Raw genomic sequence first — 23,484 nt, 5'->3', positions numbered from 1 at the left:
AAGCAGCTTTCCAAGCACTTAAAGATTACTTGTCCAAACCCCCATTGCTAAGTCCGTTCGTCGAAGGAGAAGATTTGTTTCTGAACTTAGTAATCTCTCAAATAGCTGTAAGTTTGGCATTGATCCGAGAAGAACTTCAGATTCAAAGACCGGTTTACTACACAAACTAGGCTTTCCAGGGTGTGGAAGCAAGGTACCCAAGGATAGAGAAGTTGGTTTTTGCTTTGATCGTTGCATCAAGGAAGCTCCGTCCCTACTTCCAAGCACACACGATACTAGTCATGACGGACCAACCATTGCAAAAGGCTATGGGTAAGCCAAATGCAGCAAGGAGAATGGTCCAATGGGCAGTGAAATTAAGCCAGTTCGACGTTGACTATAAGCCTAGAATAGCAATCAAAGCCCAGGCGCTGGCAGACTTTGTTGCTGAATTCACCACAGTTGATCAAGATCCAGAATTAGGTTATTGGACGATGCAAACGGACGGTTCAGTGGCATCAGGCATGGGCGGAGTAGGGGTGATTCTCTTTTCCCCTGAGAAGGACGTCTTGAAGTATGAGGTCCAGCTTCAATTCCCAGCAACGAATAATGAAGCTGAGTATGAAGCGATATTGACAAGCTTGAGAGTTGCAAAGGCCCTAGGTGTGAGAAACTTGAAGTTGAACTCTGATTCAAAACTCGTGATTGGGCAGATGAACAATGAGTATGGGACTAAGAAGGATAGAATGAAGAGGTACTTAGCATTGAGTAAATAGTTAATTTCTAACTTTGATGATGTCAAGATTACCCAGGTACCCTGAGAAGAAAATTCTGAAGCATACGAGGTTGCTAGACTGGCATCATTAAAGACAAGTGAAAGACGACCTGGATTGCTCATGGAAGTGTAGTATCTTCCGAGCACTAAAGGGGTTGACGTGAATTATGTGTGATCAGGAGAAAGCTGGATGGACCCAATCGTCACTTACATCAAAAGTGGTAATCTCTCGTTAGATCCAACAGAAGCAAGGAAAGTCAAGATTAGGTCGTCCGGGTTTACGATCTTGAACGACGAGCTTTACAAGAGGGGATTCTCGCAGCCCTACTTGAAATGCCTCGATCTAGAAGACGCTCAATATGTTCTAAAGGAGATCCACGAAGGGGTATATGGAAATCATTTTGGACCATGTTCACTCGTCGAACAGGTCGTCGTGCAGGATATTTCTGGCCAACAATGCAGAAGGATGCAACTCAGGCCGTCCAGAAGTGTGACAAGTGCCAGCAATTTGGGAATGTGCAACATGTCCCAGTGGAGCATTTGACGAGCATAACTTCACCTTGGCCATTCTCCACATGGGGAATTGACATAATAAGCCCCATACCCTATGGTAAGAAGTAAATAAAATTCTTAGTCGTCACTATTGATTATTTTATGAAGTGGGTAGAAGCAAAACCTTTGGCAGTCATAACAAAGGCCAAGATACAGCATTTTGTGTGGAAGAATCTCATTCGCCGATTTAGGATTCCACGAATCATCATCTCAGACAATGGATGACAATTTGACAGTCATAAGTTTAAGGATTTCTACAAGGAGCTGGGGATACGGAACCACTATTCTTCACCAGGTCATCCACAAGCCAATGGCCAAACAGAAGTCACAAATCGGACTTTGCTCAAGTTGATCAAAACCCGACTTAAGGGGGCAAAAGGGGGGTGGCTTGACTAGCTCCCAGGGGTGCTATGGGCTTACAAAATGACGGTGAGAACCCCTGAAACACCCTTCAAGATGGCATTTGGGATAGAAGCAGTGATTCCTGTGGAAATTGGCATATCAAGCATTAGGAGGACATGTTATGACGAGAAAAGTAATGATGAGGGCCTCAAGCTAGCCCTTGATTGTTTGCCTGAAGTCAGAGACGATGCAGCCCAAAGAATGGCCCTGTACCAAGAGAGGATGACGAGGTATTACAACCAAAGGGTCAAGCTGAAGCGTTTTAATCCTAGAGATTTGGTTCTACAGAAGGTCTCAGAAGCCACCAAAGATCCAAATGAAGGGAAACTGGGCCCCAATTAGTAAGGCCCATATAAGGTCGTCCATTATTCAAGAAGGGGAAGCTACTACCTAGAAGACGCAAAGGGGAAACCTTTGCCTCATCCATGGAATGCAAAACATCTCAAGAAGTATTATCAGTAAGGAAGTAAAGCCTCTAATAAGTTCCAGGGTTTGGAACATCTCGTTGATTCATCCACAGATAAGCGAGATATCAATTTTCATTATGCATTGTTTCATTTCCCTTTCAGTACTTTGTTTTAGCACCTCTTTTGTTTCCATAAGTTTATATCCTTGTAATCACTCTTTATAAGCAAGGACGAATAAAACAGGCCAAGCGTCTGCAATGCCATTCTTTTTCAGAGCCACTCTTTTTCAAATGAGTAAAACAGCAAATGGTGAAAAAGTTTCTTCGAACTAAAAACTCTGTCGATACAAACGACGAAGTTAAAAGTCCACACCTAGTGATAAAAACTATAAGTTGAAATCACAAAGATAAAATCTCGTTAAGATGAATGACAAGATCAAAATCCAAGATAAGTTATAAAACCTATAAGTTTAAATCACAAGGATAAAAATCTCGTTAAGATGAATGACGAGATCAAAATCCAAGAAAAGTGATAAAAACTATAAGTTTAAATCACAAGGATAAAAATCTCGCTAATGACGAGATTAAGATCCAAAGTAAATGATAAAAACTACAAGTTTGAATCATACGGATAAAAAGATTGAATGACGAGATCAAGGCCCAAAGTACACGAAAAAAGTGCTAAGTTTAAATTGCGAGGTTAAAGACCTCGTCAGTTTAAGTGACGAGGCCAAAAACCTAAGAAAAAAAAAGGGCCTTAAAACCCCATCAACAAAAGCTAACAGAGACAAAATCACAAAGGCAAAAGGTTTAAACACAAAATCATAGCATATTGTTCAAGCATAATAGGCTCAAAACAAGGAAGCAACCATTGTTCGTCAAAATAAAAGCCCCAAAACAAGGGGACAACCATTGTTCTCCAAATAATATATATATATATATATATATATGTATATAAAAATAAAAAATAAAAGAGAAAAAAGAAGATAGAGAGGTTATGAAGGAAGGGCAGGAGATTCGTCAACATCTTTGTCTTCAATTTCCTTATCTTTCTCCGGGGCACCAAGCTAGGCTTCTTCTAGTTCCTTTGCCTCGTCTTCAAGAATCTCAATGTCAATTTTCTCAAAATTCAAGTTGGAAAAGTCTACAACTAAGCTATGGTGCTTCATAGTCCAGCGACACAAAAGTTCAAATCCCTTGAAGTACTGCATGAATTGAAGGTCTGAAAATTCTTCTGACTGCTTGAACTTCTTGATGACCTTATCCCTTTCTTTGTCAGTCTTTAGAAGAGCAGCGTGAATTTCTTCATCTTTCTGGATGACCAAAGCCTTCTCCACACGTAGGGCTTTTGTAAGCTCCTTGATCTTCTAGTTCGCGTCATTCTTCTCGTTCATGACAGCGTTTAAGTCCTTCTTCAATTGGGAACATTCAGCCTCCACGGATTCCACTTTTGATGTAGCCACTACAACCTTTTCCTCCACGTTCAGATAGTCAGTGGTGAGGCGCAACGACTCCCCAAGGACCTAATTTCAACAAATAGGGGGAAATTACACACATATACAAGACAAATTCTAAAAGTGACGCTGAAAGAACAGAGTTACTTACCTACACTAATTTATGGATGTGTCGACTGATGAGTTCATGAGAAGGAATAGACGATAAACCCTTCAGTTCATTGTTGGTAATAACATTGTGTGCACGGCCCAAGGCAGTAGCAGGGTCGTCCCATACACTCATCCCAATTTTGCTTTTTCCCTTTGAGTGAGTGAGCGGAGGGGTAATAGCAATCACCTCCAAAGATGGGGTTGGAGAAGAAGGGGCTACGTTAACAGGAGGAAGGACGGCAGCATTAACTTTTTCCTCACTTAGTTTTTTTTTCTTCGAGTCGGACGTTAGCTTGGCCAAAGGTTCGTTTTTCAGGTCTCTGATATGAGCATACTTATCTTTTCTATACCTGGTAGTCATTTCTAAAAAAAAAAAAAAAATTCCCCATTTAGACAAAGGACAAAGTTAAGAAAGACGAAGCAAGGGATAGATGGAATTACTCTTCTCTTCATGTCGGATTTTTTCCAAAACGTACTTGGAGGGCTCGAGGCCTAAGCAACAATCGTATAGGTGACGTGGGTCAACTAAGTCGTCAAAATCATCAATTTCATGGGCATAAGCAAGAGCTGCTTGAATCCGGTGGCAATGTTGATCCTCAAGGTCAGGACGATCAAAAGCTGCAAAGAGTCAAAGTAAGAACTTCGTCAGATGAGAAACCAAGGCATGGAAAAAGAACAAAAGGGGATCACAGAAACACGCACCAAGTGCTGGAACTTCCCATTTCCGTAGCAATCTCAGGATTTCCCCCTAAAAATCGTCAGACAAGGTTTCCTAACTCGATCCAGAAATGAAAAAGTACCGCGATTTCCAATCACAGAAGGACAAGGGAAAACCCCTCACAATCCTGGATTTCCTATCCTAGGGCAAGAGCTCAAAATACCCATAATGGGTAGAAGCCTTTAGACGATATAAAAACAAAAATTCGTTTAGAGTGATCATCTCTCCATCACAAGCGGACACCTAAATAGACATACAACTTATTATTGTCCTCCAAGCAGTGGGACGAGCTGTCTAGGGGCAATCTGAAATTTGTTCAGGAGATGCAAGATAAACGAATGAACTAGAAATCGAAGGCCACACAAAAAGTGAGCCTCATAGAAATAGACTTCTCCGTAAGAAAAGTTGCAGGCTTTCTCACCTAGGAGAGGCAGCCTAACGGAGGTGTTTTTGGGAAACTGAAATCTTTTCCTAAAACCCTTTAAATGACTCTCTTTCAAGGAACAAGATTCAAAAAGCGCATGTAATGGGCGAGAAGAAGAAGACAAGGGCAATTTTGAAACGGCAGTGTCTACCACCCTACTCAAAGACTCGGCATTGGAAGACAACCCAGTCTCCAATTTACTAGACCGAACGTCATCTACCCTATATTGAATGGTATCCATCTCCGAATGATGCCTTATCAGAGATTCGCGAATTAAAGGGTGAAGAAACAGTAAAACCGGCTTAAGGGCAAAAGAACGAGGAACAAATAGACCTACTTTGGGACGTCGACCTGAGGAATACTCTAAGAAAACCCTTAATTGAGCAAAGAAAAAAGAGACCAAGAGCATTCTTGGCTAAGAAAATCAAAACCAACCATTAAAGTATGAAAGAAAGAAGCCTTACCAGGGAAGTATGGAGATTTCTTAGGCATGCAGAAGTTCAAACCAAATAAAACAGAGGGAAATGAACAGTTTTTTTTTTTTTTTCCTAAAAGGAAAATGAGGAATTAAAGCGTGCCAAAATCAAGGAAGTTTTCACACGAACTACGTGTTGGAAAATGATACGTGCTCACTTCTTGAAAAATAGTCGTTTTGCGTTTAAAACAAGGGCCGAGTTCCAAGAATCAAGAAGAAACGAAATGTCATGACTGATCACATCCCTAGGATTGTCCAACTTCGTAACGACCCAGGAATTTGTGGGGGGGGGGGGGCAACTGACAAGTATGAAATTAAGATCACTGACGAGTACGAAGAAACATTGTCCAAGTAAAGGACTATCTCGCCAACACCCGAGTCGGGGACGAGAATGAGCGAGAAAGCACGACGTCATTCGTCGTGCCTCTGAAGCTAGGTGAATCAACACCCATTGAAGGCACACATAAATGTTAGCAGGTCAGCATATATGCAATAACTGTGTCGGACCGATTACAAGAGCAGTAATAGCTCAACGATCATCTGTTACACCTTAAAACGAAATCTGATAGGCCAAAAACGAATTGACCTCTTGTGATAAATTAACCAATTAATTTAATCAAGTGAATTAATTAAGTTAATTAACATGCAAATGCGTAGTAGCACAAACAAATCACTAATAAACTAATTTTGCAGTGGAAAATAAATAACACGGTGATTTGTTTACAAATGGGGAAAACCTAACGGCAAAAACCCCACAGGGTGATTTTCAGGTCACCACTCCCAAAACTCCACTATTATCACAACAAATGGTTACAAGTAAAGGAATCTCAAGTACCTTACCAACCTATAGTTGAACCCTTACCCCAATACCCAATTGGACTTGTTCTGTAGTAACAGTTTCCCCTTTTGTTGCACGACTCCCAAGTACGTGACTAACCAATTGCACAGATTCCAGTACGCGACTTCAATCACCAATTAAGAAGGTTGTTGGCTGCAAAGTTCTTCAGTTCATCCACACAATAAAGATCAAGAAGATGCTTGGTTACAAAACTCTACGGTGCACATACACAGCAACTTCTTCAAGAGCAAGAGATGAACTAGGGGAAGAACTTCGTCTCCGTTCACAATTTGCTTGAACAGAGTTTGCTCAATGTTTGTGCAAGTTGTGAACTATTTGACGGCCCTTAAAACAATCCTTTTATATGTCTAGGATTAGGAGAAAAGAAGGCCCAGAGACATATTCACGGATTCCAAGAAAAACAGATCAGAAATTCTGTTTTTGTAAACCTCGACAGATAGAAGCTGTCGAGCTAGCTGTTGAGCCACGAGGCTGAAACAGCTTCTTACACCTTGACACATGCTAGCTGTCAAGTTTTAGTAACTCTGCACTTTCAGCTTGTTTTCTTGGACAAACTTGAAAGCTTCAACACTTGATCTTGAAACATGGTTTCTTGAAGTATTTAAACACATCCTAAATCTACCCAAATACAAGTAAAATGCGTTTTGTCAAAGGATAAACCAATTACATAAAATAGTGACATATGTTCCTAACACGTAAATCACATATGTCCTAACAAAATCATCATTAGAAATCAATGCACCATTATTCTTAGGAGGAAAACGCTCAGAACAGCATTAACAGACATAACTACACCGACTCAAAGCAAACTATAAAAAGGTAAAGGTAATTTAGGTAAAGGGCATAAAAAAATAACCAGAGAGAAAGAACCGTGAGAAGTTTATTCTAAGAACTTGTAATCTGACTTCAGCATCGGAGCATTCTCAACTAGCCTCACGTCGGCTAAACACTCCTTTGCCTTTTCTTGTCTTGACAATAGGTCGTGAAGATTGTCCATCGACATTAACGAGGAGCATACTGACGAGGTCAACCTTCGGCTTCATCATTTGTTATAGTGTAATTGAGGGTCTATTTGTTACTATTATTTAGTCAAAGAAAACTATTAGCATACCGACCCCTCCCTTACTCAACAACCCCTTGTTAAGTACACTTCCTTAAGTAACGTACACTCCTTTGGACTTGGGTTTCAACTTCTTTTCATGGTTGAGCTTCTTTTATTTTTCAATGTTTAAACAATATTATACGTATTTTCACACTTTTTTACTTGTACATATTTCCAAAAAATTCAAACAACATTATTAGAATAATGTTACTAAACGGCCTGAATTACATTACTTACCCACATGAATTGCTATGGACACTTGTGAAAAGTACGCGTCTCTAGTCTCTAGTATTTTTGGACCCGTAGCCAACAATATTGATGCATTGTGAAAGTGAGATTGCAAAGAGAGGAAGGCGCGTGACCTAAGCGCTTAGCTCATTCCTGCTTTGTCCTTCGTGGACAACCAGGCTCAACTACGATTGGAGAAGTAAAACTCTACTCACGTCAAAGGCAATGAAAAAACATCACCTCCACTTCACACCAACTCGCACCGTACCAATCCACGCGCTCCCACAGTTCCCCCAGCAATCCCCTCCGCGCGTGTAATATCATACCTCGTTTCATTACAACTCACTCAAAAAAAGAAAACCTCTTCCCCCAAAAAAAAAAAAAAACGCAACGGAGAAATAGAATTCAAAACCCATTTTTGTTTTGCGTCCAAAGCCTCCTCGGTTCTCTCTCTGCTTCTGCGTCGTACTCTTCTCTCCCTGATGGCCCAGAATTTGACCTCACGCGCCCGAGCTGTGTGTTCGGTGTTGGTGGTGGTGGTGTTGTTCTTAACGACAAATCTCGTACCTGTAACAGAAGCGATATGGTTAACAATTCCGACCTCCGGTACCAAGTGTGTATCCGAGGAAATCCAGAACCACGTTGTCGTTTTGGCCGATTACTATGTCGTTGTAGACGAAGCGCCTCAACAATACCGTACTCCCACTATTTCTGTCAAGGTATGTGTCAGTGTATATAGATTTGGTGTTGTGAAAATAATCTTAGTTTTCTCTGTGTTAAAAACCAAAAAAAGAAAAAGCCTTCAATTTTTGACTTCGTAAAATATTAAGACCATAATTCACAATTCACAACCGAGAAATCCATCAATTTAAGTAGTGATTGAATTTGCAAACGAAATTGATCTAATAAATAATTGGGTTTTGATCAGTTATGAATGATATTGCCTTATCATTGATGATTGAAGATACAAGAACAAAGTGTTATCCACAATGAGTGTATGGGTAGCCTTAGATGAATGAACCACTAATTGGCTGTAATTTGACATGACAATTTGTTGTCTTAGTTTTGGGTCTTTTGGCATAATTTTTTTTTTTGGGTTGTACATCGTAATTAGATTTAAGTGTTTGGTTTGGAAATTTCAGGGCAAGACTATAATCTGATCTGATATTAGATTGTGTTTTAAGTTAATTGAGTTATGGGATTATGGCATAACAGGGATACAATGTAGCCTTTTATTTGTGAAACCCTAATTTTTACTTATAAATATAAGCCGATTGAATGGCCAAGAGCCTTGTAGCTTAACAGGTTGGCACCTCTTGATGTTTCCAATGGAGACATCCAGGGTTCAAATCCCCTTTCCCTCGTTATAACCGTTGAATTATTAAAAAAATAAATAATAATAATAATAAAAGCCATCTGAATGATGTTTAGCAAGCACCAAAACATCATGAATTCCCGGATTTTATCAGATAACAACCTTCAGTTCCTGTTGGAATTTGAAACACCTCAAGATTCATCTAACATGGCCCCCTTTTTTTTTCATCTTAATAATGCTATTTTATAAACTATTTTGTTAATTAGGATCATTTTAAAAGTATTTAGAGCTATATCCTATTTGGATCTGGGAGAGACAAGTTCCAGCACTGAGCTTGTTTACTGAAATCATGAAATTTGTCTCTTCAAACTCATCTCTTCAAGGATACCATTTTAAGCTCCTCTGTTAGGTACTCTTGATACAATTCAAAGCAAGGATATCATTGCCCACTTCTAATTTGTTGCTTGTTGAAATCTGAATGCATTGAGTTCTCTTCAAATTGGTACGATACCTTCTTGCAAATAGTGCATGATTTCTGTGTTTACTGAGGAACATTTTTTTTTTTTTTTTTTTGATAAGTAAGAAGAGAATATTATTGATAAGAGAATAGCAAGAGAAACACAAGGAGTTCATAGTAGTGAACAAAGGAAAAGAAAAAACAAAAAGACAGAAGCATCCCCTAATCTATTCTAATAGATGAAAGAAAATCCAAAAGGGTAGAACTATCCGAATAACCCCAACATCGAGACCAATCAAAGAGGGTCCGCTGGCAATACTCTAATAATTGAACCACAGTTTTTCCCTCATCCTCAAAAGACTGCCTATTCCGTTCAGTCCAAATAGTCCACATTAAACAACCTGGAACTAAATCCCAAATATCAGAGCAATGCTTCCCAAGCCAATGATACCAGCAAAATAATAAGTCCACAATTGAACCTGGCATGAACCATTCGATCCCAAACAACCGAATCATATACATCCACAAAGAATGAGCTATCGGACAGAAAAGTAACAAGTGATCCACATATTTCGCATTGTTACAGCACAAACAACAATGATTCGCCAAAGGGCGACCACGAAGCATAAGATTATCTAAAGTTAGAATCTAACCATGGGTTGCTGTCCACATAAAAAAAGCCACCCTTTTAGGGACCTTTAACTTTCCAAATTCCCTTCCAAGGTAAAGTGTAAGGAGCTGCATTTCGAATCTTATGATAAAAAGACCGAGTATCAAACTTCCCACTGCAATTAAGATCTCAACAAAGTCTGTCATGCCCTCCACCCCTAGGAATTCGGGTTTGGATGAAATAAAGAAAGGAGTAGGAAGCTGCCAACTCCCAATCATTGAATTCCCTATGAAATCTTAAACTCCACACTCTTTCATTATCACCCACTGGAGGGCTTAACACCTCAAAAATACAAGCCTCCTTATTTGCTGAGCACAAAAATAACTGAGGATACAGAATTTTAAGAGGAACATCCCCAATCTACTGATCATGCCAAAAAAGAATACAAGAACCGTCCCCCACCACAAAAGAAAAATGCTTAGCGAAAGATTCCCACCCTTCACTAATACTCCACCATAACCCACAACCAGGAGCCCTACTACAAGCTCTAGTGCACCAACCCCCTTTTCCTTCCCCATATTTCATGGCAATGACCCTACGCCACAGAAGCGAGGTTTCATGGCTATACCTCCAAAGCCATTTCCCTAATAGGGCCTGATTAAAAGGCACCAACTTCCGAACTCCCAAACCACCAACTCAAGCGGTAAGCAAACCTTTTCCCAAGCCACCAATGGAAATTTGAAACACTCAACTGTTGAACCCCACAAGAAGTTCCTTTGAATGCGTTCCAATCTAGTCGCCACAACTTTAGGGATAGTAAAAAGGGAAAGGTAATAAGTCGGAAGGCTTGAAAGGGTACTCTTCAGCAAGGTGAGTCTACCACCCTTTGACAAATAAAGCTGCTTCCAGCTTGAAAGCTTCTTATCCATCCTCTCAAGGATCGGATTCCAAATAGAGGGTGTTTTCTACAAAGTACCCAAAGGCATACCCAAGTAAATCATAGGAAAACTTCCCACCCTACACTGAAGGATATTAGCCAAAGACTGAATGTTACGCACCTCACCAGTAGGGACAATTTCACTTTTCCCCACATTCACCTTCAAACCAGTAAAAGTTTGAAAACAAGTCAAAACCAACCTAATAGAAAGAATCTGCTCTCTAGAGGCATCACAGAAAAGAATGTTATCATTAGCAAATAGAAGGTGAGAAACATGGATACTAGTAGAATTAACGGGACCCAAATGAAAACCTTGAATGAAACCCCCATCCTCAATTTTCTTCAGGATATGACTTAAAACCTCCATGATCAAAAGAAAGAGAAGGGGAGACAAAGGATCACCTTGTCTAAGACCTCTAGAGCTACCAAAGAAACCAGCAGGAGATCCATTAATCAGAACTGAGAAGTGAACGGTAGAGACACAAGTCTTAAGCCATCTCCTCCATCTATCCCCAAAGCCCATCTTCTCCAACAGATAAAACAAAGCGTCCCAATTTACATGATCATAAGCTTTCTCAATGTCTAACTTACACACCACTCTCAGAGTACAACACTTCAGTCTACTGTCTAAACATTCATTAGCAATAAACACATAATTCAAAATTTGTCTGCCACCCACAAAAGAATTCTGTGACTTCGAAATAAGTTTTTCCAGCACCCGTCTCAATCTGTTAGCTAGAACCTTAGACAACAGCTTATACACACTGCCCACTAGGCTGATAGGCCTGAAATCTTTGATATTTAAGGCATTATTTTTTTTGGGAATCAGAGATAGAAAAGAAGGATTCAGAGACCGTTCAAACTCTGAGCTCCTACGGAAGTGACCAAAGAATGCCATGACATCTATTTCCACTACACTCCAGCATTTTTGAAAAAAAACCATAGTGAAACCATTCAGACCTGGGGCTTTATCACTCTCCATCTCATGTAGAACCTTTACCACTTCCTCCTTAGAAAAATCCCTCTCTAAATCAAGCCACTCATCCTCCTCAATTCTAGCAAACTCTAATCCATCCATAGAAGGGCGCCAAGTATCTGACTCAGTGTACAACTTCTGATAGAAATTGACCACCTTAGACCGCACCTCATCCTCATCCTCATCCTCATAGAAGACACCATCTACCTCTATACCCCAAATATGATTAGTTCTTCTACTAGAGTTTGCAACTCGATGAAAGAAGCGAGTATTATTGTTCCCCTTCTTCACAAATAAAATCCGAGACTTTTGTCTCCAAGAAATCTCCTCCAAAGAGGCAAGATTAGCAATTTCACCTTTAATCTGAATACGACGAGTTTGATCCTCCTGAGAAAGACCAGGCAAATCCTTCCTAGCATCCAAACCTAGCAATTCAGATAAAAGACATTTCTTCCTAAAGGCCAGATCCCCAAACTCCTCCTTATTCCACTTTTTTAAGTCCTTTTTAAGAGCTTTTAATTTACGAGCCAAAACCCTCTCTACAAAGCCCTCTTCTTTCAACCACATATTCTCAAACTTAAAGGCACTCCGACCTTTATTAACACTACCCGCCACCACCAAAAGAGGGCAATGATCAGAAACTACACGAGGGAGTACCCTTTGCGACACATTTCCAAAGTGATCTACCAAATCCACCGATGTCAAGGTTCTATCAATTCTTGACATACAAACTAACCCCGAATCTCTAAACCAAGTAAACGAAGCTCCTTCAAGGGGTAAGTCCACAAGGTAATTAGCCTCAATGAAGTCTAAAAAAGCAAACATAGCTAGACTAAAAGCCTCACAACCAAATCTCTCACTCGGATATCGGATGGTATTGAAATCCCCAAAAACACACCAAGGCGTATTCCACCTAGAGTGCATTCTTGAAAGTTCTTCCCACAGAGCACCCCGCTGACTATCCTCATTAGGCCCATACACTCCTGAACAAGCCCATAAAAAATCATATGCAACCCCCTTCAGTAACACATTAACAGAAAACAGACCAACAACACAATCCACTTTTTCAAAAACTCTTTTATCCCAAACCAGTAACACCCCCCCTGCTGTATTGACTGCATCTAGAACAACCCAATCTAGGAACGGACTACCCCAAAGGCTTCGAACAACAAAAGAGTTTAAAGAAGACAGCTTAGTTTCTTGAAAGCAAACTATGTCACACTTCCACTCCTTGAGAAGATTTTTACATACCTCTCACTTCTGAGGATTATTTAATCCCCTAACATTCCAAGATAGCAGCCGTAAACTCATTTAAAACTGGTAATCGCCCCCGCACCTACTGAGAAGTCTCTGTTCCTCCCCTTAGAAGCTACCCCATCATAATTTATAGAAGAAATCAAACCTTTGAGTTCCCTAAGCCCTTTCTGCTTGGAGTTCACAATACCTTTAGAAGACCCAACACTAACAACATCAACACAATCTTGCTCAAGGAGACAGAACAGAGCCAGGCATTGATCTTCGTGCTTAATATAAGAGAATAATCAGTTTTCCTTCTAAAGCTATTAGACCTTTGAACACTGCTGTGGAAACAAACAGAAAACAAGTCAAATTTTCCCCAGGATTATTGATGCTTGATGTTTGAGGAATAACACTTAGCTGTCTCTCATCCTATGTGAATGTCCAAAGTCCAAATATGTATTTTAAATACATACCTTGAAGTTCTATTAGAAATTGTATTTTAGATTAGTAATTGTATTTTGTAGATTGTAATTTCTTCACACATTTTCCATATTTTCCACATATGTTCTTGTATTTTCACATGTGATTTTGTAATTAGTTGGAATTAGTTAGTTTGTTAGTGATGTTTTCTTGGTTGTTTGTCATATTTTCTTAGGCTACCTCTTGTTTATATAAGAGTCAAGAGTGCTTAGTTATGTATAATTAGTTGGAATTAGTTAGTTTGTTAGTGATGTTTTCTTGGTTGTTTGCCATATTTTCTTAGGCTACCTCTTGTATATATAAGAGTCAAGAGTGCTTAGTTATGTATCTTATACACATCAATAATACTAGAAGTTTATTTATTATACTCTCTTCTCCATTTTTGACAAGTTCGGGTAGTGCCAAGCATAAGTTTTTCACCTCACATTGGCACTCTCTTCAGGTGACATCTCCTTATGGTAACAATCTTCACCACGTTGAAAATGTTACCCACGGTCAGTTTGCATTTACAACTACCGAGTCTGGCAGCTACTTGGCTTGTTTCTGGCTTGATGGAGAACATCAAGAAGGTGTAGGTGCAACCCTTAACCTTGATTGGAGATCTGGAATAGCGGCTCGGGATTGGGATTCAGTTGCAAAGAAACAGAAAGTAGAGGTAACTTATTTGGAAACTGTATTTGCTGGATTTTTAAATGATATATTTAGATGTCTATAGACTCTATACAATTGTCTTTCCCTTATTCTTCTTATGACACATGTCAAATGCAGGGTGTTGAACTTGAGCTGATAAAACTAGAAGGAGCAGTGCAAGCCATCCATGATAATCTCAACTACCTGAAGGACAGGTACCTCCCTCCCTCTCTCTCTCTTTCTCTCTCTTTTGGGTTTTATTTATTTATTAGTAAGTTAACACACCTATATATTGGGTCTTGAACCCATAATCTCACCTGCCACCCCATGCTTATGAGAGGACAAAGTGATATTTTAGCTACTGGCAATATTTTTTGTCTGTTGAATTTATTGACGTTCTGCTTCAAGATCCCTTGTTTTGACGTTCTTCTCATTTCATTGTTTTAGCCTCAATTTTTCATTTTGCAATTTGTTAGTAAAGATTGGTGAGAAAATAAACAAAAGAAGATGAAGTATTACTATCTTTTCCTCCTAAAACCTAACTTTATCTCCAAAACAAAGTTATTGATGGACTACTAGAGAGGAAAATGCTGGCATATTCCTCACCTTTTTTTGAAAAGATGAAAATTTTGGATTTTTCTCTTCTTTTGTTTTCCCCGTGTCAAACAAAAGATAATGTAAAAGATTAGGAAGCTTGTAGAGATGATAAATAATTAATTACTTGAGGTCTTGAACTATTGATCTTAATGCAAACATTGAACATTTTCTTTTGGGAAATCACACAGGGAAGCAGAGATGAGGCAAGTCAGTGAATCAACCAACTCTAAAGTTGCATGGCTCAGTATAATGTCCCTTGGAGTCTGCATTGTGGTTTCAGCTTTGCAGTTGTGGCACTTGAAAACCTACTTTCGAAAGAAGAAGCTTATATAGATCAATCTTTTATTAATTTTCTGATGCAAAAATACTGCTCTTTTGAGTCATCTGTTCTCGTTGTAATATACTTGTTTTAATTTTTAGTTTTTTTTTTTTTTAATCTGCTTTTTTTTTTTCCCACATTTTTCTTTGTTACAGAGAGGGGGTGGGGGTTTGATTCTTATATCGTAACGGGCAATTGGAATTGTCAGTCAGTACGATATATGGATTTAGGGAGAAAAATGAATTTATAATTGTAGTAGTATCAGTTGTAACTATAAGATTGTTTCAATACACAAAAGCAGATAAATGTTTCGTTCCAGATCCATATAGAGGGGAGGTTAAGGATGTGTTGGAGCATTTTATTTTAGCTTTTGCAAAAATTTCGGTCTATTTTAGCATAAGAATCCATTTATATTATTTTACATCCTCAATTTTTAAAATACATATGCACTTCATTAAAATATTAATTTTTTAAATAATTTTTTAACTTTCCTTACACACAACGGCAATTTACTCATTTCTTTCATCTTTGAGATATGTAAAAAAAATAAAAATTATAAAAAATAAATGTAAAATAAATAGAGTGAATTTACACAATTATTGTAGAAAACTTATAAATTTACAAGAGTAATGTTATAGATACAAATTATTTTACAATATTTTTACAAACTACTAATGTAACTTTAATATTTTTCAAATAGTTATTGCAAATAAAAATGTGATCCATATTAGAACTAGTAAGAACTTGCTATAGCAGCAGTTTGTAAAAATGTTGTAAAATAGTTTGTGTCCGTAGCATTATTCAATTTACAAAATTATATATTAACTTATGTGGATTAATTTTATCTTAAATTACATAAATTTTACATATTTTTTTATTATATATTCGCTGATGTAAATGCCCTTAAATATTCTCGCTTTTAAATTCACTGTAAAAAATATGTAAAGTTTTTCTTCATTCTAATTCCTCCATATGCTTCTTTACATTTCCTCTTCTTGAGGTTACTTGCTAGCTTGACAACCAACCCCTTACCCAAAAAAGATTTTAAAAAATCAAGTGTTGAACTTCGATAGTAAACAGTCAATATAGCACCCATTCTTAAATCCTATTATTATTTCAATTAGTTTGTTTGGTAGGAACTATCTTCTTCCTTGAAGAGGAAATTCTTATGATGGAGAAAGTCAATAAAAATAAGTTTCTTGCTGCATTGGAGGTGACACTGATAATACTGCCGTGATAGTTACATAAAGTGTCTCCATGGTAAATTTTTTGTTTGTGCTATTTTAGACATGAAAGTAAGCATAACTTGTGCATGTGGGTATTCTGTTGCTTCAGCAATCACCTCTTTCCAAAAAACTCTTTCCATAAGATAAGTCAATCCCTTCAAAAAACAATAATAATAATAAAAAAAACTGAAATTTTGTGACAACAATTTTTTTTGCTACCCAACTATGGTGGATGAGATTTGGTTCATTAATCCATGGGCAAGGGTCTTCGGCCAATGTTGAAGGCTCCACCTTGATAAACCCAATATAAATCAAATCACTCTTATTGCCCTACTTGGTAACAAGCCTGTGACTACCAATTAAGAAAAGCATTTTAGTTTGCAATTTACCATTGTTTTCAATTCCTTTTTTGTGCAAATTCTGTTTATTTTTATTTTTATTAGAACTGAATATTTTGATATCAGTAAATTGAAACATATATACTATTTAATGTGTGTGTATATATATATTGAAAAGGGTAAAATTAGGGACAACAAGTCCATTTAAATGAACCTGACGATGCTAGAGTAGTTGGCTAACAATGGACGGATCCAAGATGCACGGGCGCAAGGTGGACGGATCTCAAGGCCACGTGACATCCACATGGTTTAAGTAACCTCCAAGGAACCCTAAATGGAAACAATTTGCGTCCCACAATCAACCCTAATCAATAGAGGCCCAATATGAATAGAATCCTAACGTAAGAAAGATCCCATAATATGCACCCATTAATGATGATCTTCTCCATAAGGAAACACCTTTCTACGCAAAAAACGGAGGTCGGTTCTACACTACTATAAAAACCCAAAGGCTCTCAAAAAACAAGGTACGCATAATTTATCCAAACTCTGGCACTCTAGAGTTGTGAAAGGTTTTCTGACCTAACCTTCGAAAGATCTTTGGCCAATACAACACCGGTACTCTCTTAGGGTTTTCCTTGTTTTTGTCTAGCAGGTATCATCTCGAGCACGTGAGTATCGTGTGGCTTACTGACGATTTTTTGCATCATCAATTGGCGCCATCTGTGGGAAACTGTGACTTGTAAGCCATACTATCGCCTCCCGAACAAAGAGTTGCATGGTGCTCACTCGCTCGATGGCAACCACTAGCGACGCTCAAGGAGACGAACCATGCGCGACGGTCCTTGAGAGACAGTTTCAAACTCTCGCCGTTGCCGTTGAGCACCTCATCAAACAAAATCACGCCTTGGAAGAACAGTTGAGCTAAAAGAATGCAGACCTTAATACTCAAGATGAGGATCAAGAAGGCACCAGCACTGAGAGGAGGAACCAAGAAGGGCCGGAAGGAAGCAATGCCCTAAGCAGACCAGAACGACAGGACACGAGCCGACCATCCGCCACCGATACGATTCCACCTCACATAGTCGCCGAGATGTAGATGATGAAAGAACAGATGGACTTTATAATGAATGCCCTTAAAAGACGGGTGTCTAGTGACCTCGATGACTTGGTCCATCGAACTGATTCACCATTCACAATGTCCATCACCTCATCATTCCACTAAAGTTTCGTATGTCGCAGGTGTGAAAATTACGAAGAATCCAAGGACCCCTTAGATCACTTGGAGTCTTTCAAGACCTTGATGCACCTTCAAAAGGTGCCAGACGAGATCATGTGCAGAGCCTTCCCCACCACGCTGAAGGGATCTGTAAGAATCTGGTTCAGTAGGATGACGCCTAACTCCATTAGTATCTTTAAGGAGTTAAGTGCCTAGTTCACCTCACACTTCATTGGAGGGACATAGGTATAAGAAGTCCACTGCATGCCTAATGAACATTAAGCAGCGGGAGGACGAGACGCTGAGGTCCTACATCACCCGCTTTAACAAAGAGGCTCTCTCGATCGATGAAGCAGACGGCAAGATACTCGTGGCTGCCTTCACGAACAAACTACGGAAGGGTAAGTTCCTGTTTTCCTTATACAAGAACAACCCAAAAACTATGTTAGATATGCTATACAGGACAACCAAGTACATGAATGCGGAAAATGCGTTGCTGGCCCAAGAAGAGAAGCCTAAGAAGAGGGAAAGATAGGAAGACGTATGGCAGGATAGGGGGCGAAACATGGCAAGGACCAGAGAACGGCAGGAGGACAGGCGTTCCAAGCCCTCTGTGGGGAAATTCACGAGTTTCACCCCGCTTACTGCCCCGATCAACCAAGTCTTGACGCAAATCAAAGACGAAGAAGCTTTGACATTTCCTGGCAAGCTGAAGGGAGATCCCAATAAGAGGTCTATAGACAAGTATTGCCGCTTCCACCATGACCATGGTCATAACACAGCCAAATGCTACGACTTGAAGCAACAAATTGAAACTCTTATCAGGCAAGGAAAGCTGCAAAGGTTCGTTAGTAAGGAGAGAGCGGATCCACCTCAAGAGCAGGCTCCCCGACTAGAGAACGAGTGTCCTAGGCTGCCCATAGGAGATATAAGAATGATTGTAGGGAGCACAACAGCTATTGGGTCGTCCAAAAAGGCTTGTAAGACTTACCTCAAAATGGTTTAGAACGTCCAGCTGACAGGTTCGATGCCAAAGGTGGCACGGATTGACAACCCCATTATCGAATTCTCGGAAGATGATGCCCGACATCTTCATCACCCGCATGACGATGCACTTGTCGTTAGCATACAAGTAGGGGACTACAATACGCACCGAGTTCTGGTTGACAATGGCAGCTCAACTGATATCCTATACTACCCAACATTCCAGCAGATGAGGATTGACAGAGAGCGATTGGTTTCGACGAACGCTCCACTCGTTGGTTTTGGAGGAACAAGGGTATTCCCCTTGGGCACAATCACATTGTCCGTGACGGTTGGCAACTACCCCCAGCAAATCATTAAGGACGTAACATTCCTTGTCGTCGACTACTTGTCCGCTTACAATGCCATTCTCAAACGACCCACCTTCAATTCATGGAAGGCTGTAACCTCAACCTACCACTTAATGATCAAGTTCCCTATAGATTATGGAGTAGGGGAGTTGCGTGGAAATCAGGTGGTTGCGCGACAATGCTACATAGCTATGATAGAGATGGACGACCACCTCCAGGCCATGAACATAGAAGAACACTGGATGATGACAAAGCCTGTTGAAAGGCTTGAAGAGATACTTCTTGACGACTCCAAGCCTGATAGAACTACCAGGATTGGTACCCTCGCCAACTCGACGGTCCACCAAGCACTTACAGCTTTTCTTAAAGATAACCAGGATGTATTTGCTTAGAGCCACGAAGACATGCCAAGAATAGACACTTCGGTCATGGTGCACAGACTGAACGTATTGCCCTCTTTTCCACCTTTCCATCAGAAGAAATGGGTATTCGCCTTAGAACGAACCAAGCTATAGTGGAAGAAGTTCATAAGCTACAGGAAGCAAACTTCATTAGGGAGGTCCACTACCCCGACTGGCTAGCAAATGTGGTAATGGTTAAGAAAGCCAACGGGAAGTGAAGGATATGCGTAGACTTCACCAACCTGAACAAGGCATGCCCTAAAGACAGCTATCCCCTCCTATAGGTCGACATCCTAGTTGACTTTATGACTCAGCACCAGTTATTAAGCTTCATGGATGCTTTTTTGAGCTACAACCAAATCAGAATGGACGAAGCAGATTAGGAGAAGACTTCATTTGTCACTAGCCAGCACCTCTTCTGCTATAAAGTAATGCCATTTGGCCTAAAAAACGCGGGCGCGACATATTAGAGGCTCATGAACAAGATGTTCGCATAGTAGATTGGGAAAAATGTCCAAGTCTATGTAGACGATATGCTGGTAAAAAGCCGAAGAGATGAAGATCACTTGGAGGATCTCAGAGAAACATTTGACACCCTTTATTCCTACAACATGAAGCTCAATCCAGGCAAGTGTGCCTTTGGGGTGACGGCAGGAAAGTTCCTAGAATTCATGGTGTCTTAGAGGGACATCACGGCCAACCCTGACAAGATTTGGGCCATAATAGAGATGGCACCCCCAAGGAACATGAAAGAAGTACAAAACATCAATGGCAAAGTAGCAGCGTTGAACAAGTTCGTATCAAGGGCAACGGATAAGTGTCTACCTTTCTTCCACACGCTGAAGAAATATTTTGAATGGACGACCGAGTGTTAGCAGGCATTTGAGGACCTGAAGACCTATCTTATGTCCCCTCAGTTGTTGAGTCCTTCCCAACCTAGAGAAGAACTGTTCCTCTACTTAGCAGTATCCTCAGCGGCCGTCAGCGCAACCTTAGTCAAGGAAGAAGACAGGGTACAGAAGCCCGTGTACTACACAAGTCGAGCGCTTAGAGGCGCAGAGGAAAGATACCCACCAATAGAGAAGCTCACCTTTGCTTTGGTTACAGCAGCTCGCAAGCTAAAGCCCCACACTATTGTTGTCCGAACTGACAAACCTCTATAACGAGCAATAAGTAGTCCCGAAGTTGTCAGACAAATGGCACTATGGGCAATAGAACTGAGTGAGTTTGATGTACAATATCGCCCACTTACTGCTATAAAGGGACAAGTGGTTGCCAAATTCATTATGGAGTTCACCAATATAGAAGGCCACGGGATAGAAGAGCCTCCTCACTGGAGCATACACATGGATGGGTCATCCAACAAGCACACTGGAGAAATCGGTGTAGTGCTCCACTCCCCAAAGGGAGACGAGATCAAATGCATGGTTCGACTCGACTTCCCCACAAAAAACAATAAGGCAGAGTATGAAGCTTTAATGGTAGGACTAGACATCGCCAAAGCTGCAGGAACGACAAGTGTGATCGTATTCTGTGACTCCCAGGTAGTCACTAGTCAAGTAAATGGTGACTATGAGTGCAAAAGAGAAAGGATGAAGAAGTATCTGGATCAAGTGCAGAGATGTGTTAATAAACTGCAAGCCAAATTCTTCCAAATCCCAAAAGAAGAAAACGAGCAAACTGATCGCCTTGACAAAGCTACGTCAATTGAATACATGCTTCTCCCGAGTAAAGTACTTTCCTTTGTACAAATTTCACCCTTGATAGATGACGTCGACGGGCAGGAAGTAAACTCAGGAAGCAATTGGACTACCCCAATAGTTTCCTATTTAAAAGATGGCACACTACTCGATGGAAGGGGGATCGCAAGAAAGCTGAAGGTTCAGGCAGAACGGTTTGTCGTGATAAAAGACGTCCTGTACAAGAGGGGCTTCTCTTGACCGTACCTAAGATGTTTAACTCCTGAAGAAGCAGATTATGTCATAAGAGAAGTACACAAAGGGATTTGCCGCAACTACTCGGGGTCGCGATCATTGGTACATAAACTGATTAGAGTTGGATACTATTGGCCTACTATGTAGAAGGATACCCATACTTATGTCAAAGCATGTGACAAATGTCAAAGGTTCAGCAACCTCATCAGACAACCAACGGAAGAGTTGACCCCAATGATAGCCCTATGGCCATTAGCTCAATGGGGACTCGACATCATGGGTCTATTCCCAATAGCAATGCGACAGCTGAAGTTCCTCGTAGTTGGTATAGACTATTTCACTAAGTGGGTAGAAGTAGAAGCCTTGGCTACCATTACGGAGAAGAATGTGAGGAGCTTCGTTTGGAGAAACATCGTCTGCAGGTATGGAATCCCCAGAGTCTTAGTATCAAATAACGGGAAACAGTTTGACAACGACTCTTTCAGAGATTTTTGCTCACAGTTGGGAATTAAGAACCACTACTCCTCCCCCGCCCACCCACAGGCCAACGGGCAAATTGAGGTCACGAACCGATCCTTGCTTAAAATCATTAAGACTCAGCTTGAGGGGGCAAAGGATGTATGGCCAAAAGAGCTGCCAAGCGTACTATGGGCATATAGGATGATAGCAAGGACACCTACAGGGAAAACATTGTTTCGATTAGCTTATGGAAGCGAGGTAGTCATCCCGGCAGAGGTTGGACTCACCAGCTACAGAGTGGATAATCATGATGAAGGAAGAAAGGACGAAACTATGCGTCTACAGCTGGATCTACCAGACGAAGTCAGAGCCATAGCTGAACAAAGACTCGCATGATACCAAGATCTCATGGCCAAACACTACAACTCCCGAGTCAAACATCGAGACTTTAAGGTTGGAGACCTCATCTTAAGGAAGGTAATGGGTGCAGCTAAAGACCCTACCCAAGGAAAGCTCGGCCCTAACTTGGAGGGACCCTATAGAATCACATCATGGTAAAGGAAAAGCGCCTACCACTTGGAGACATTGGATAGATAGAAGCTACACCATCCATGGAACACAAAGCATCTCTAAAAGTACTACCAGTAGAAGATAGCATAAAAAGCGACACTCCTCATTTCTAGTTTATTTTCTTTTAGTTAAATTTTTGCTTACAGTACTTTTTAAGCCCAAAGGGCAAGTTTTTTTTTATCATTTTTAAGAACAATCTTTTACTTATGCACGTATTTACCAAAACTAAGAGGAGTTATTTAGATACAAGTAGTGTATATTTTCTCTACTAAACTACTTTCGTTATCAAGTCCACAAGTGGACGAGTTCATCCTATAAGGATGCTTTCAAATTGTTAAGTCCATGAATGGACGAGTCCATCCCATAAGGATGAATTAATATTAGTCCACAAGTAGACGGATTCAAGATTAAGTCCATGAATGGACAAGTCCATCCCATAAGGATGAATTAATATTAGTCCACAAGTGGACAGATTCAAGATTAAGTCCATAAGTGGACGAGTGAATTATTATTATTAAGGCCTCATGTGATAGATCCATGATCAAGCCCACTACAAGGATGCTTTAAATGAAAAAGTCTACAAGCGGACCGGTTAATTAAAGTCCATAAGAGGACGAGTTCATCCAGCATGTTGATTAGAACCGTATAAAATCCATAAAATGGACGGGTTCAACCACACATTGAATCATAGTTACAAATCCATGAGAGGATGGGTTCATTGGATAAGATGAACAGAAAATTATGATCCATAATGTGGACGAATATAAGTTTGTAAGTGGACGGGTTAATCCTAAGGGATGAACAGAAAATTATCAAGTCCATAACATGGACAGGTTCATCCATAAAGTAAACAGGTTTAGTAAGCATGTTGAATTACAAGTCCATAAGTGGACGACCTCATCAAGATGAACAAAAAATT

General features: G+C 40.1%; 1 protein-coding gene across 1 annotated transcript; it reads left to right on the top strand.

The window, feature by feature from the left end:
* The first annotated feature begins 7,868 nt into the window (after positions 1-7,868).
* On the top strand, positions 7,869-15,428 carry LOC115960682 (transmembrane emp24 domain-containing protein p24delta5-like). The gene is made up of 4 exons (XM_031079649.1): positions 7,869-8,243; positions 13,981-14,193; positions 14,307-14,383; positions 14,954-15,428. The coding sequence occupies exons 1-4, from the start codon at positions 8,007-8,009 to the stop codon at positions 15,096-15,098; spliced, it is 672 nt and encodes a 223-aa protein (XP_030935509.1). The 5' UTR covers positions 7,869-8,006; the 3' UTR covers positions 15,099-15,428.
* Positions 15,429-23,484: the final 8,056 nt, after the last annotated feature.

Source organism: Quercus lobata, chromosome 9, assembly GCF_001633185.2.
Source record: "Quercus lobata isolate SW786 chromosome 9, ValleyOak3.0 Primary Assembly, whole genome shotgun sequence".
NCBI classification, from domain to species: Eukaryota; Viridiplantae; Streptophyta; class Magnoliopsida; order Fagales; family Fagaceae; genus Quercus; species Quercus lobata.
The sequence above is the reverse complement of the archived record's forward strand: the minus strand, read 5'-3'. Positions and strand labels throughout refer to the sequence as shown.

Coding starts and splice junctions, on each gene's coding strand:
- LOC115960682 (XM_031079649.1), top strand. CDS start 8,007: ATGGCCCAGAATTTGACCTCACGCGCCCGAGCTGTGTGTTCGGTGTTG. Junction 8,244..13,980: donor CTCCCACTATTTCTGTCAAG/GTATGTGTCAGT, acceptor CACTCTCTTCAG/GTGACATCTCCTTATGGTAA. Junction 14,194..14,306: donor CAAAGAAACAGAAAGTAGAG/GTAACTTATTTG, acceptor TGTCAAATGCAG/GGTGTTGAACTTGAGCTGAT.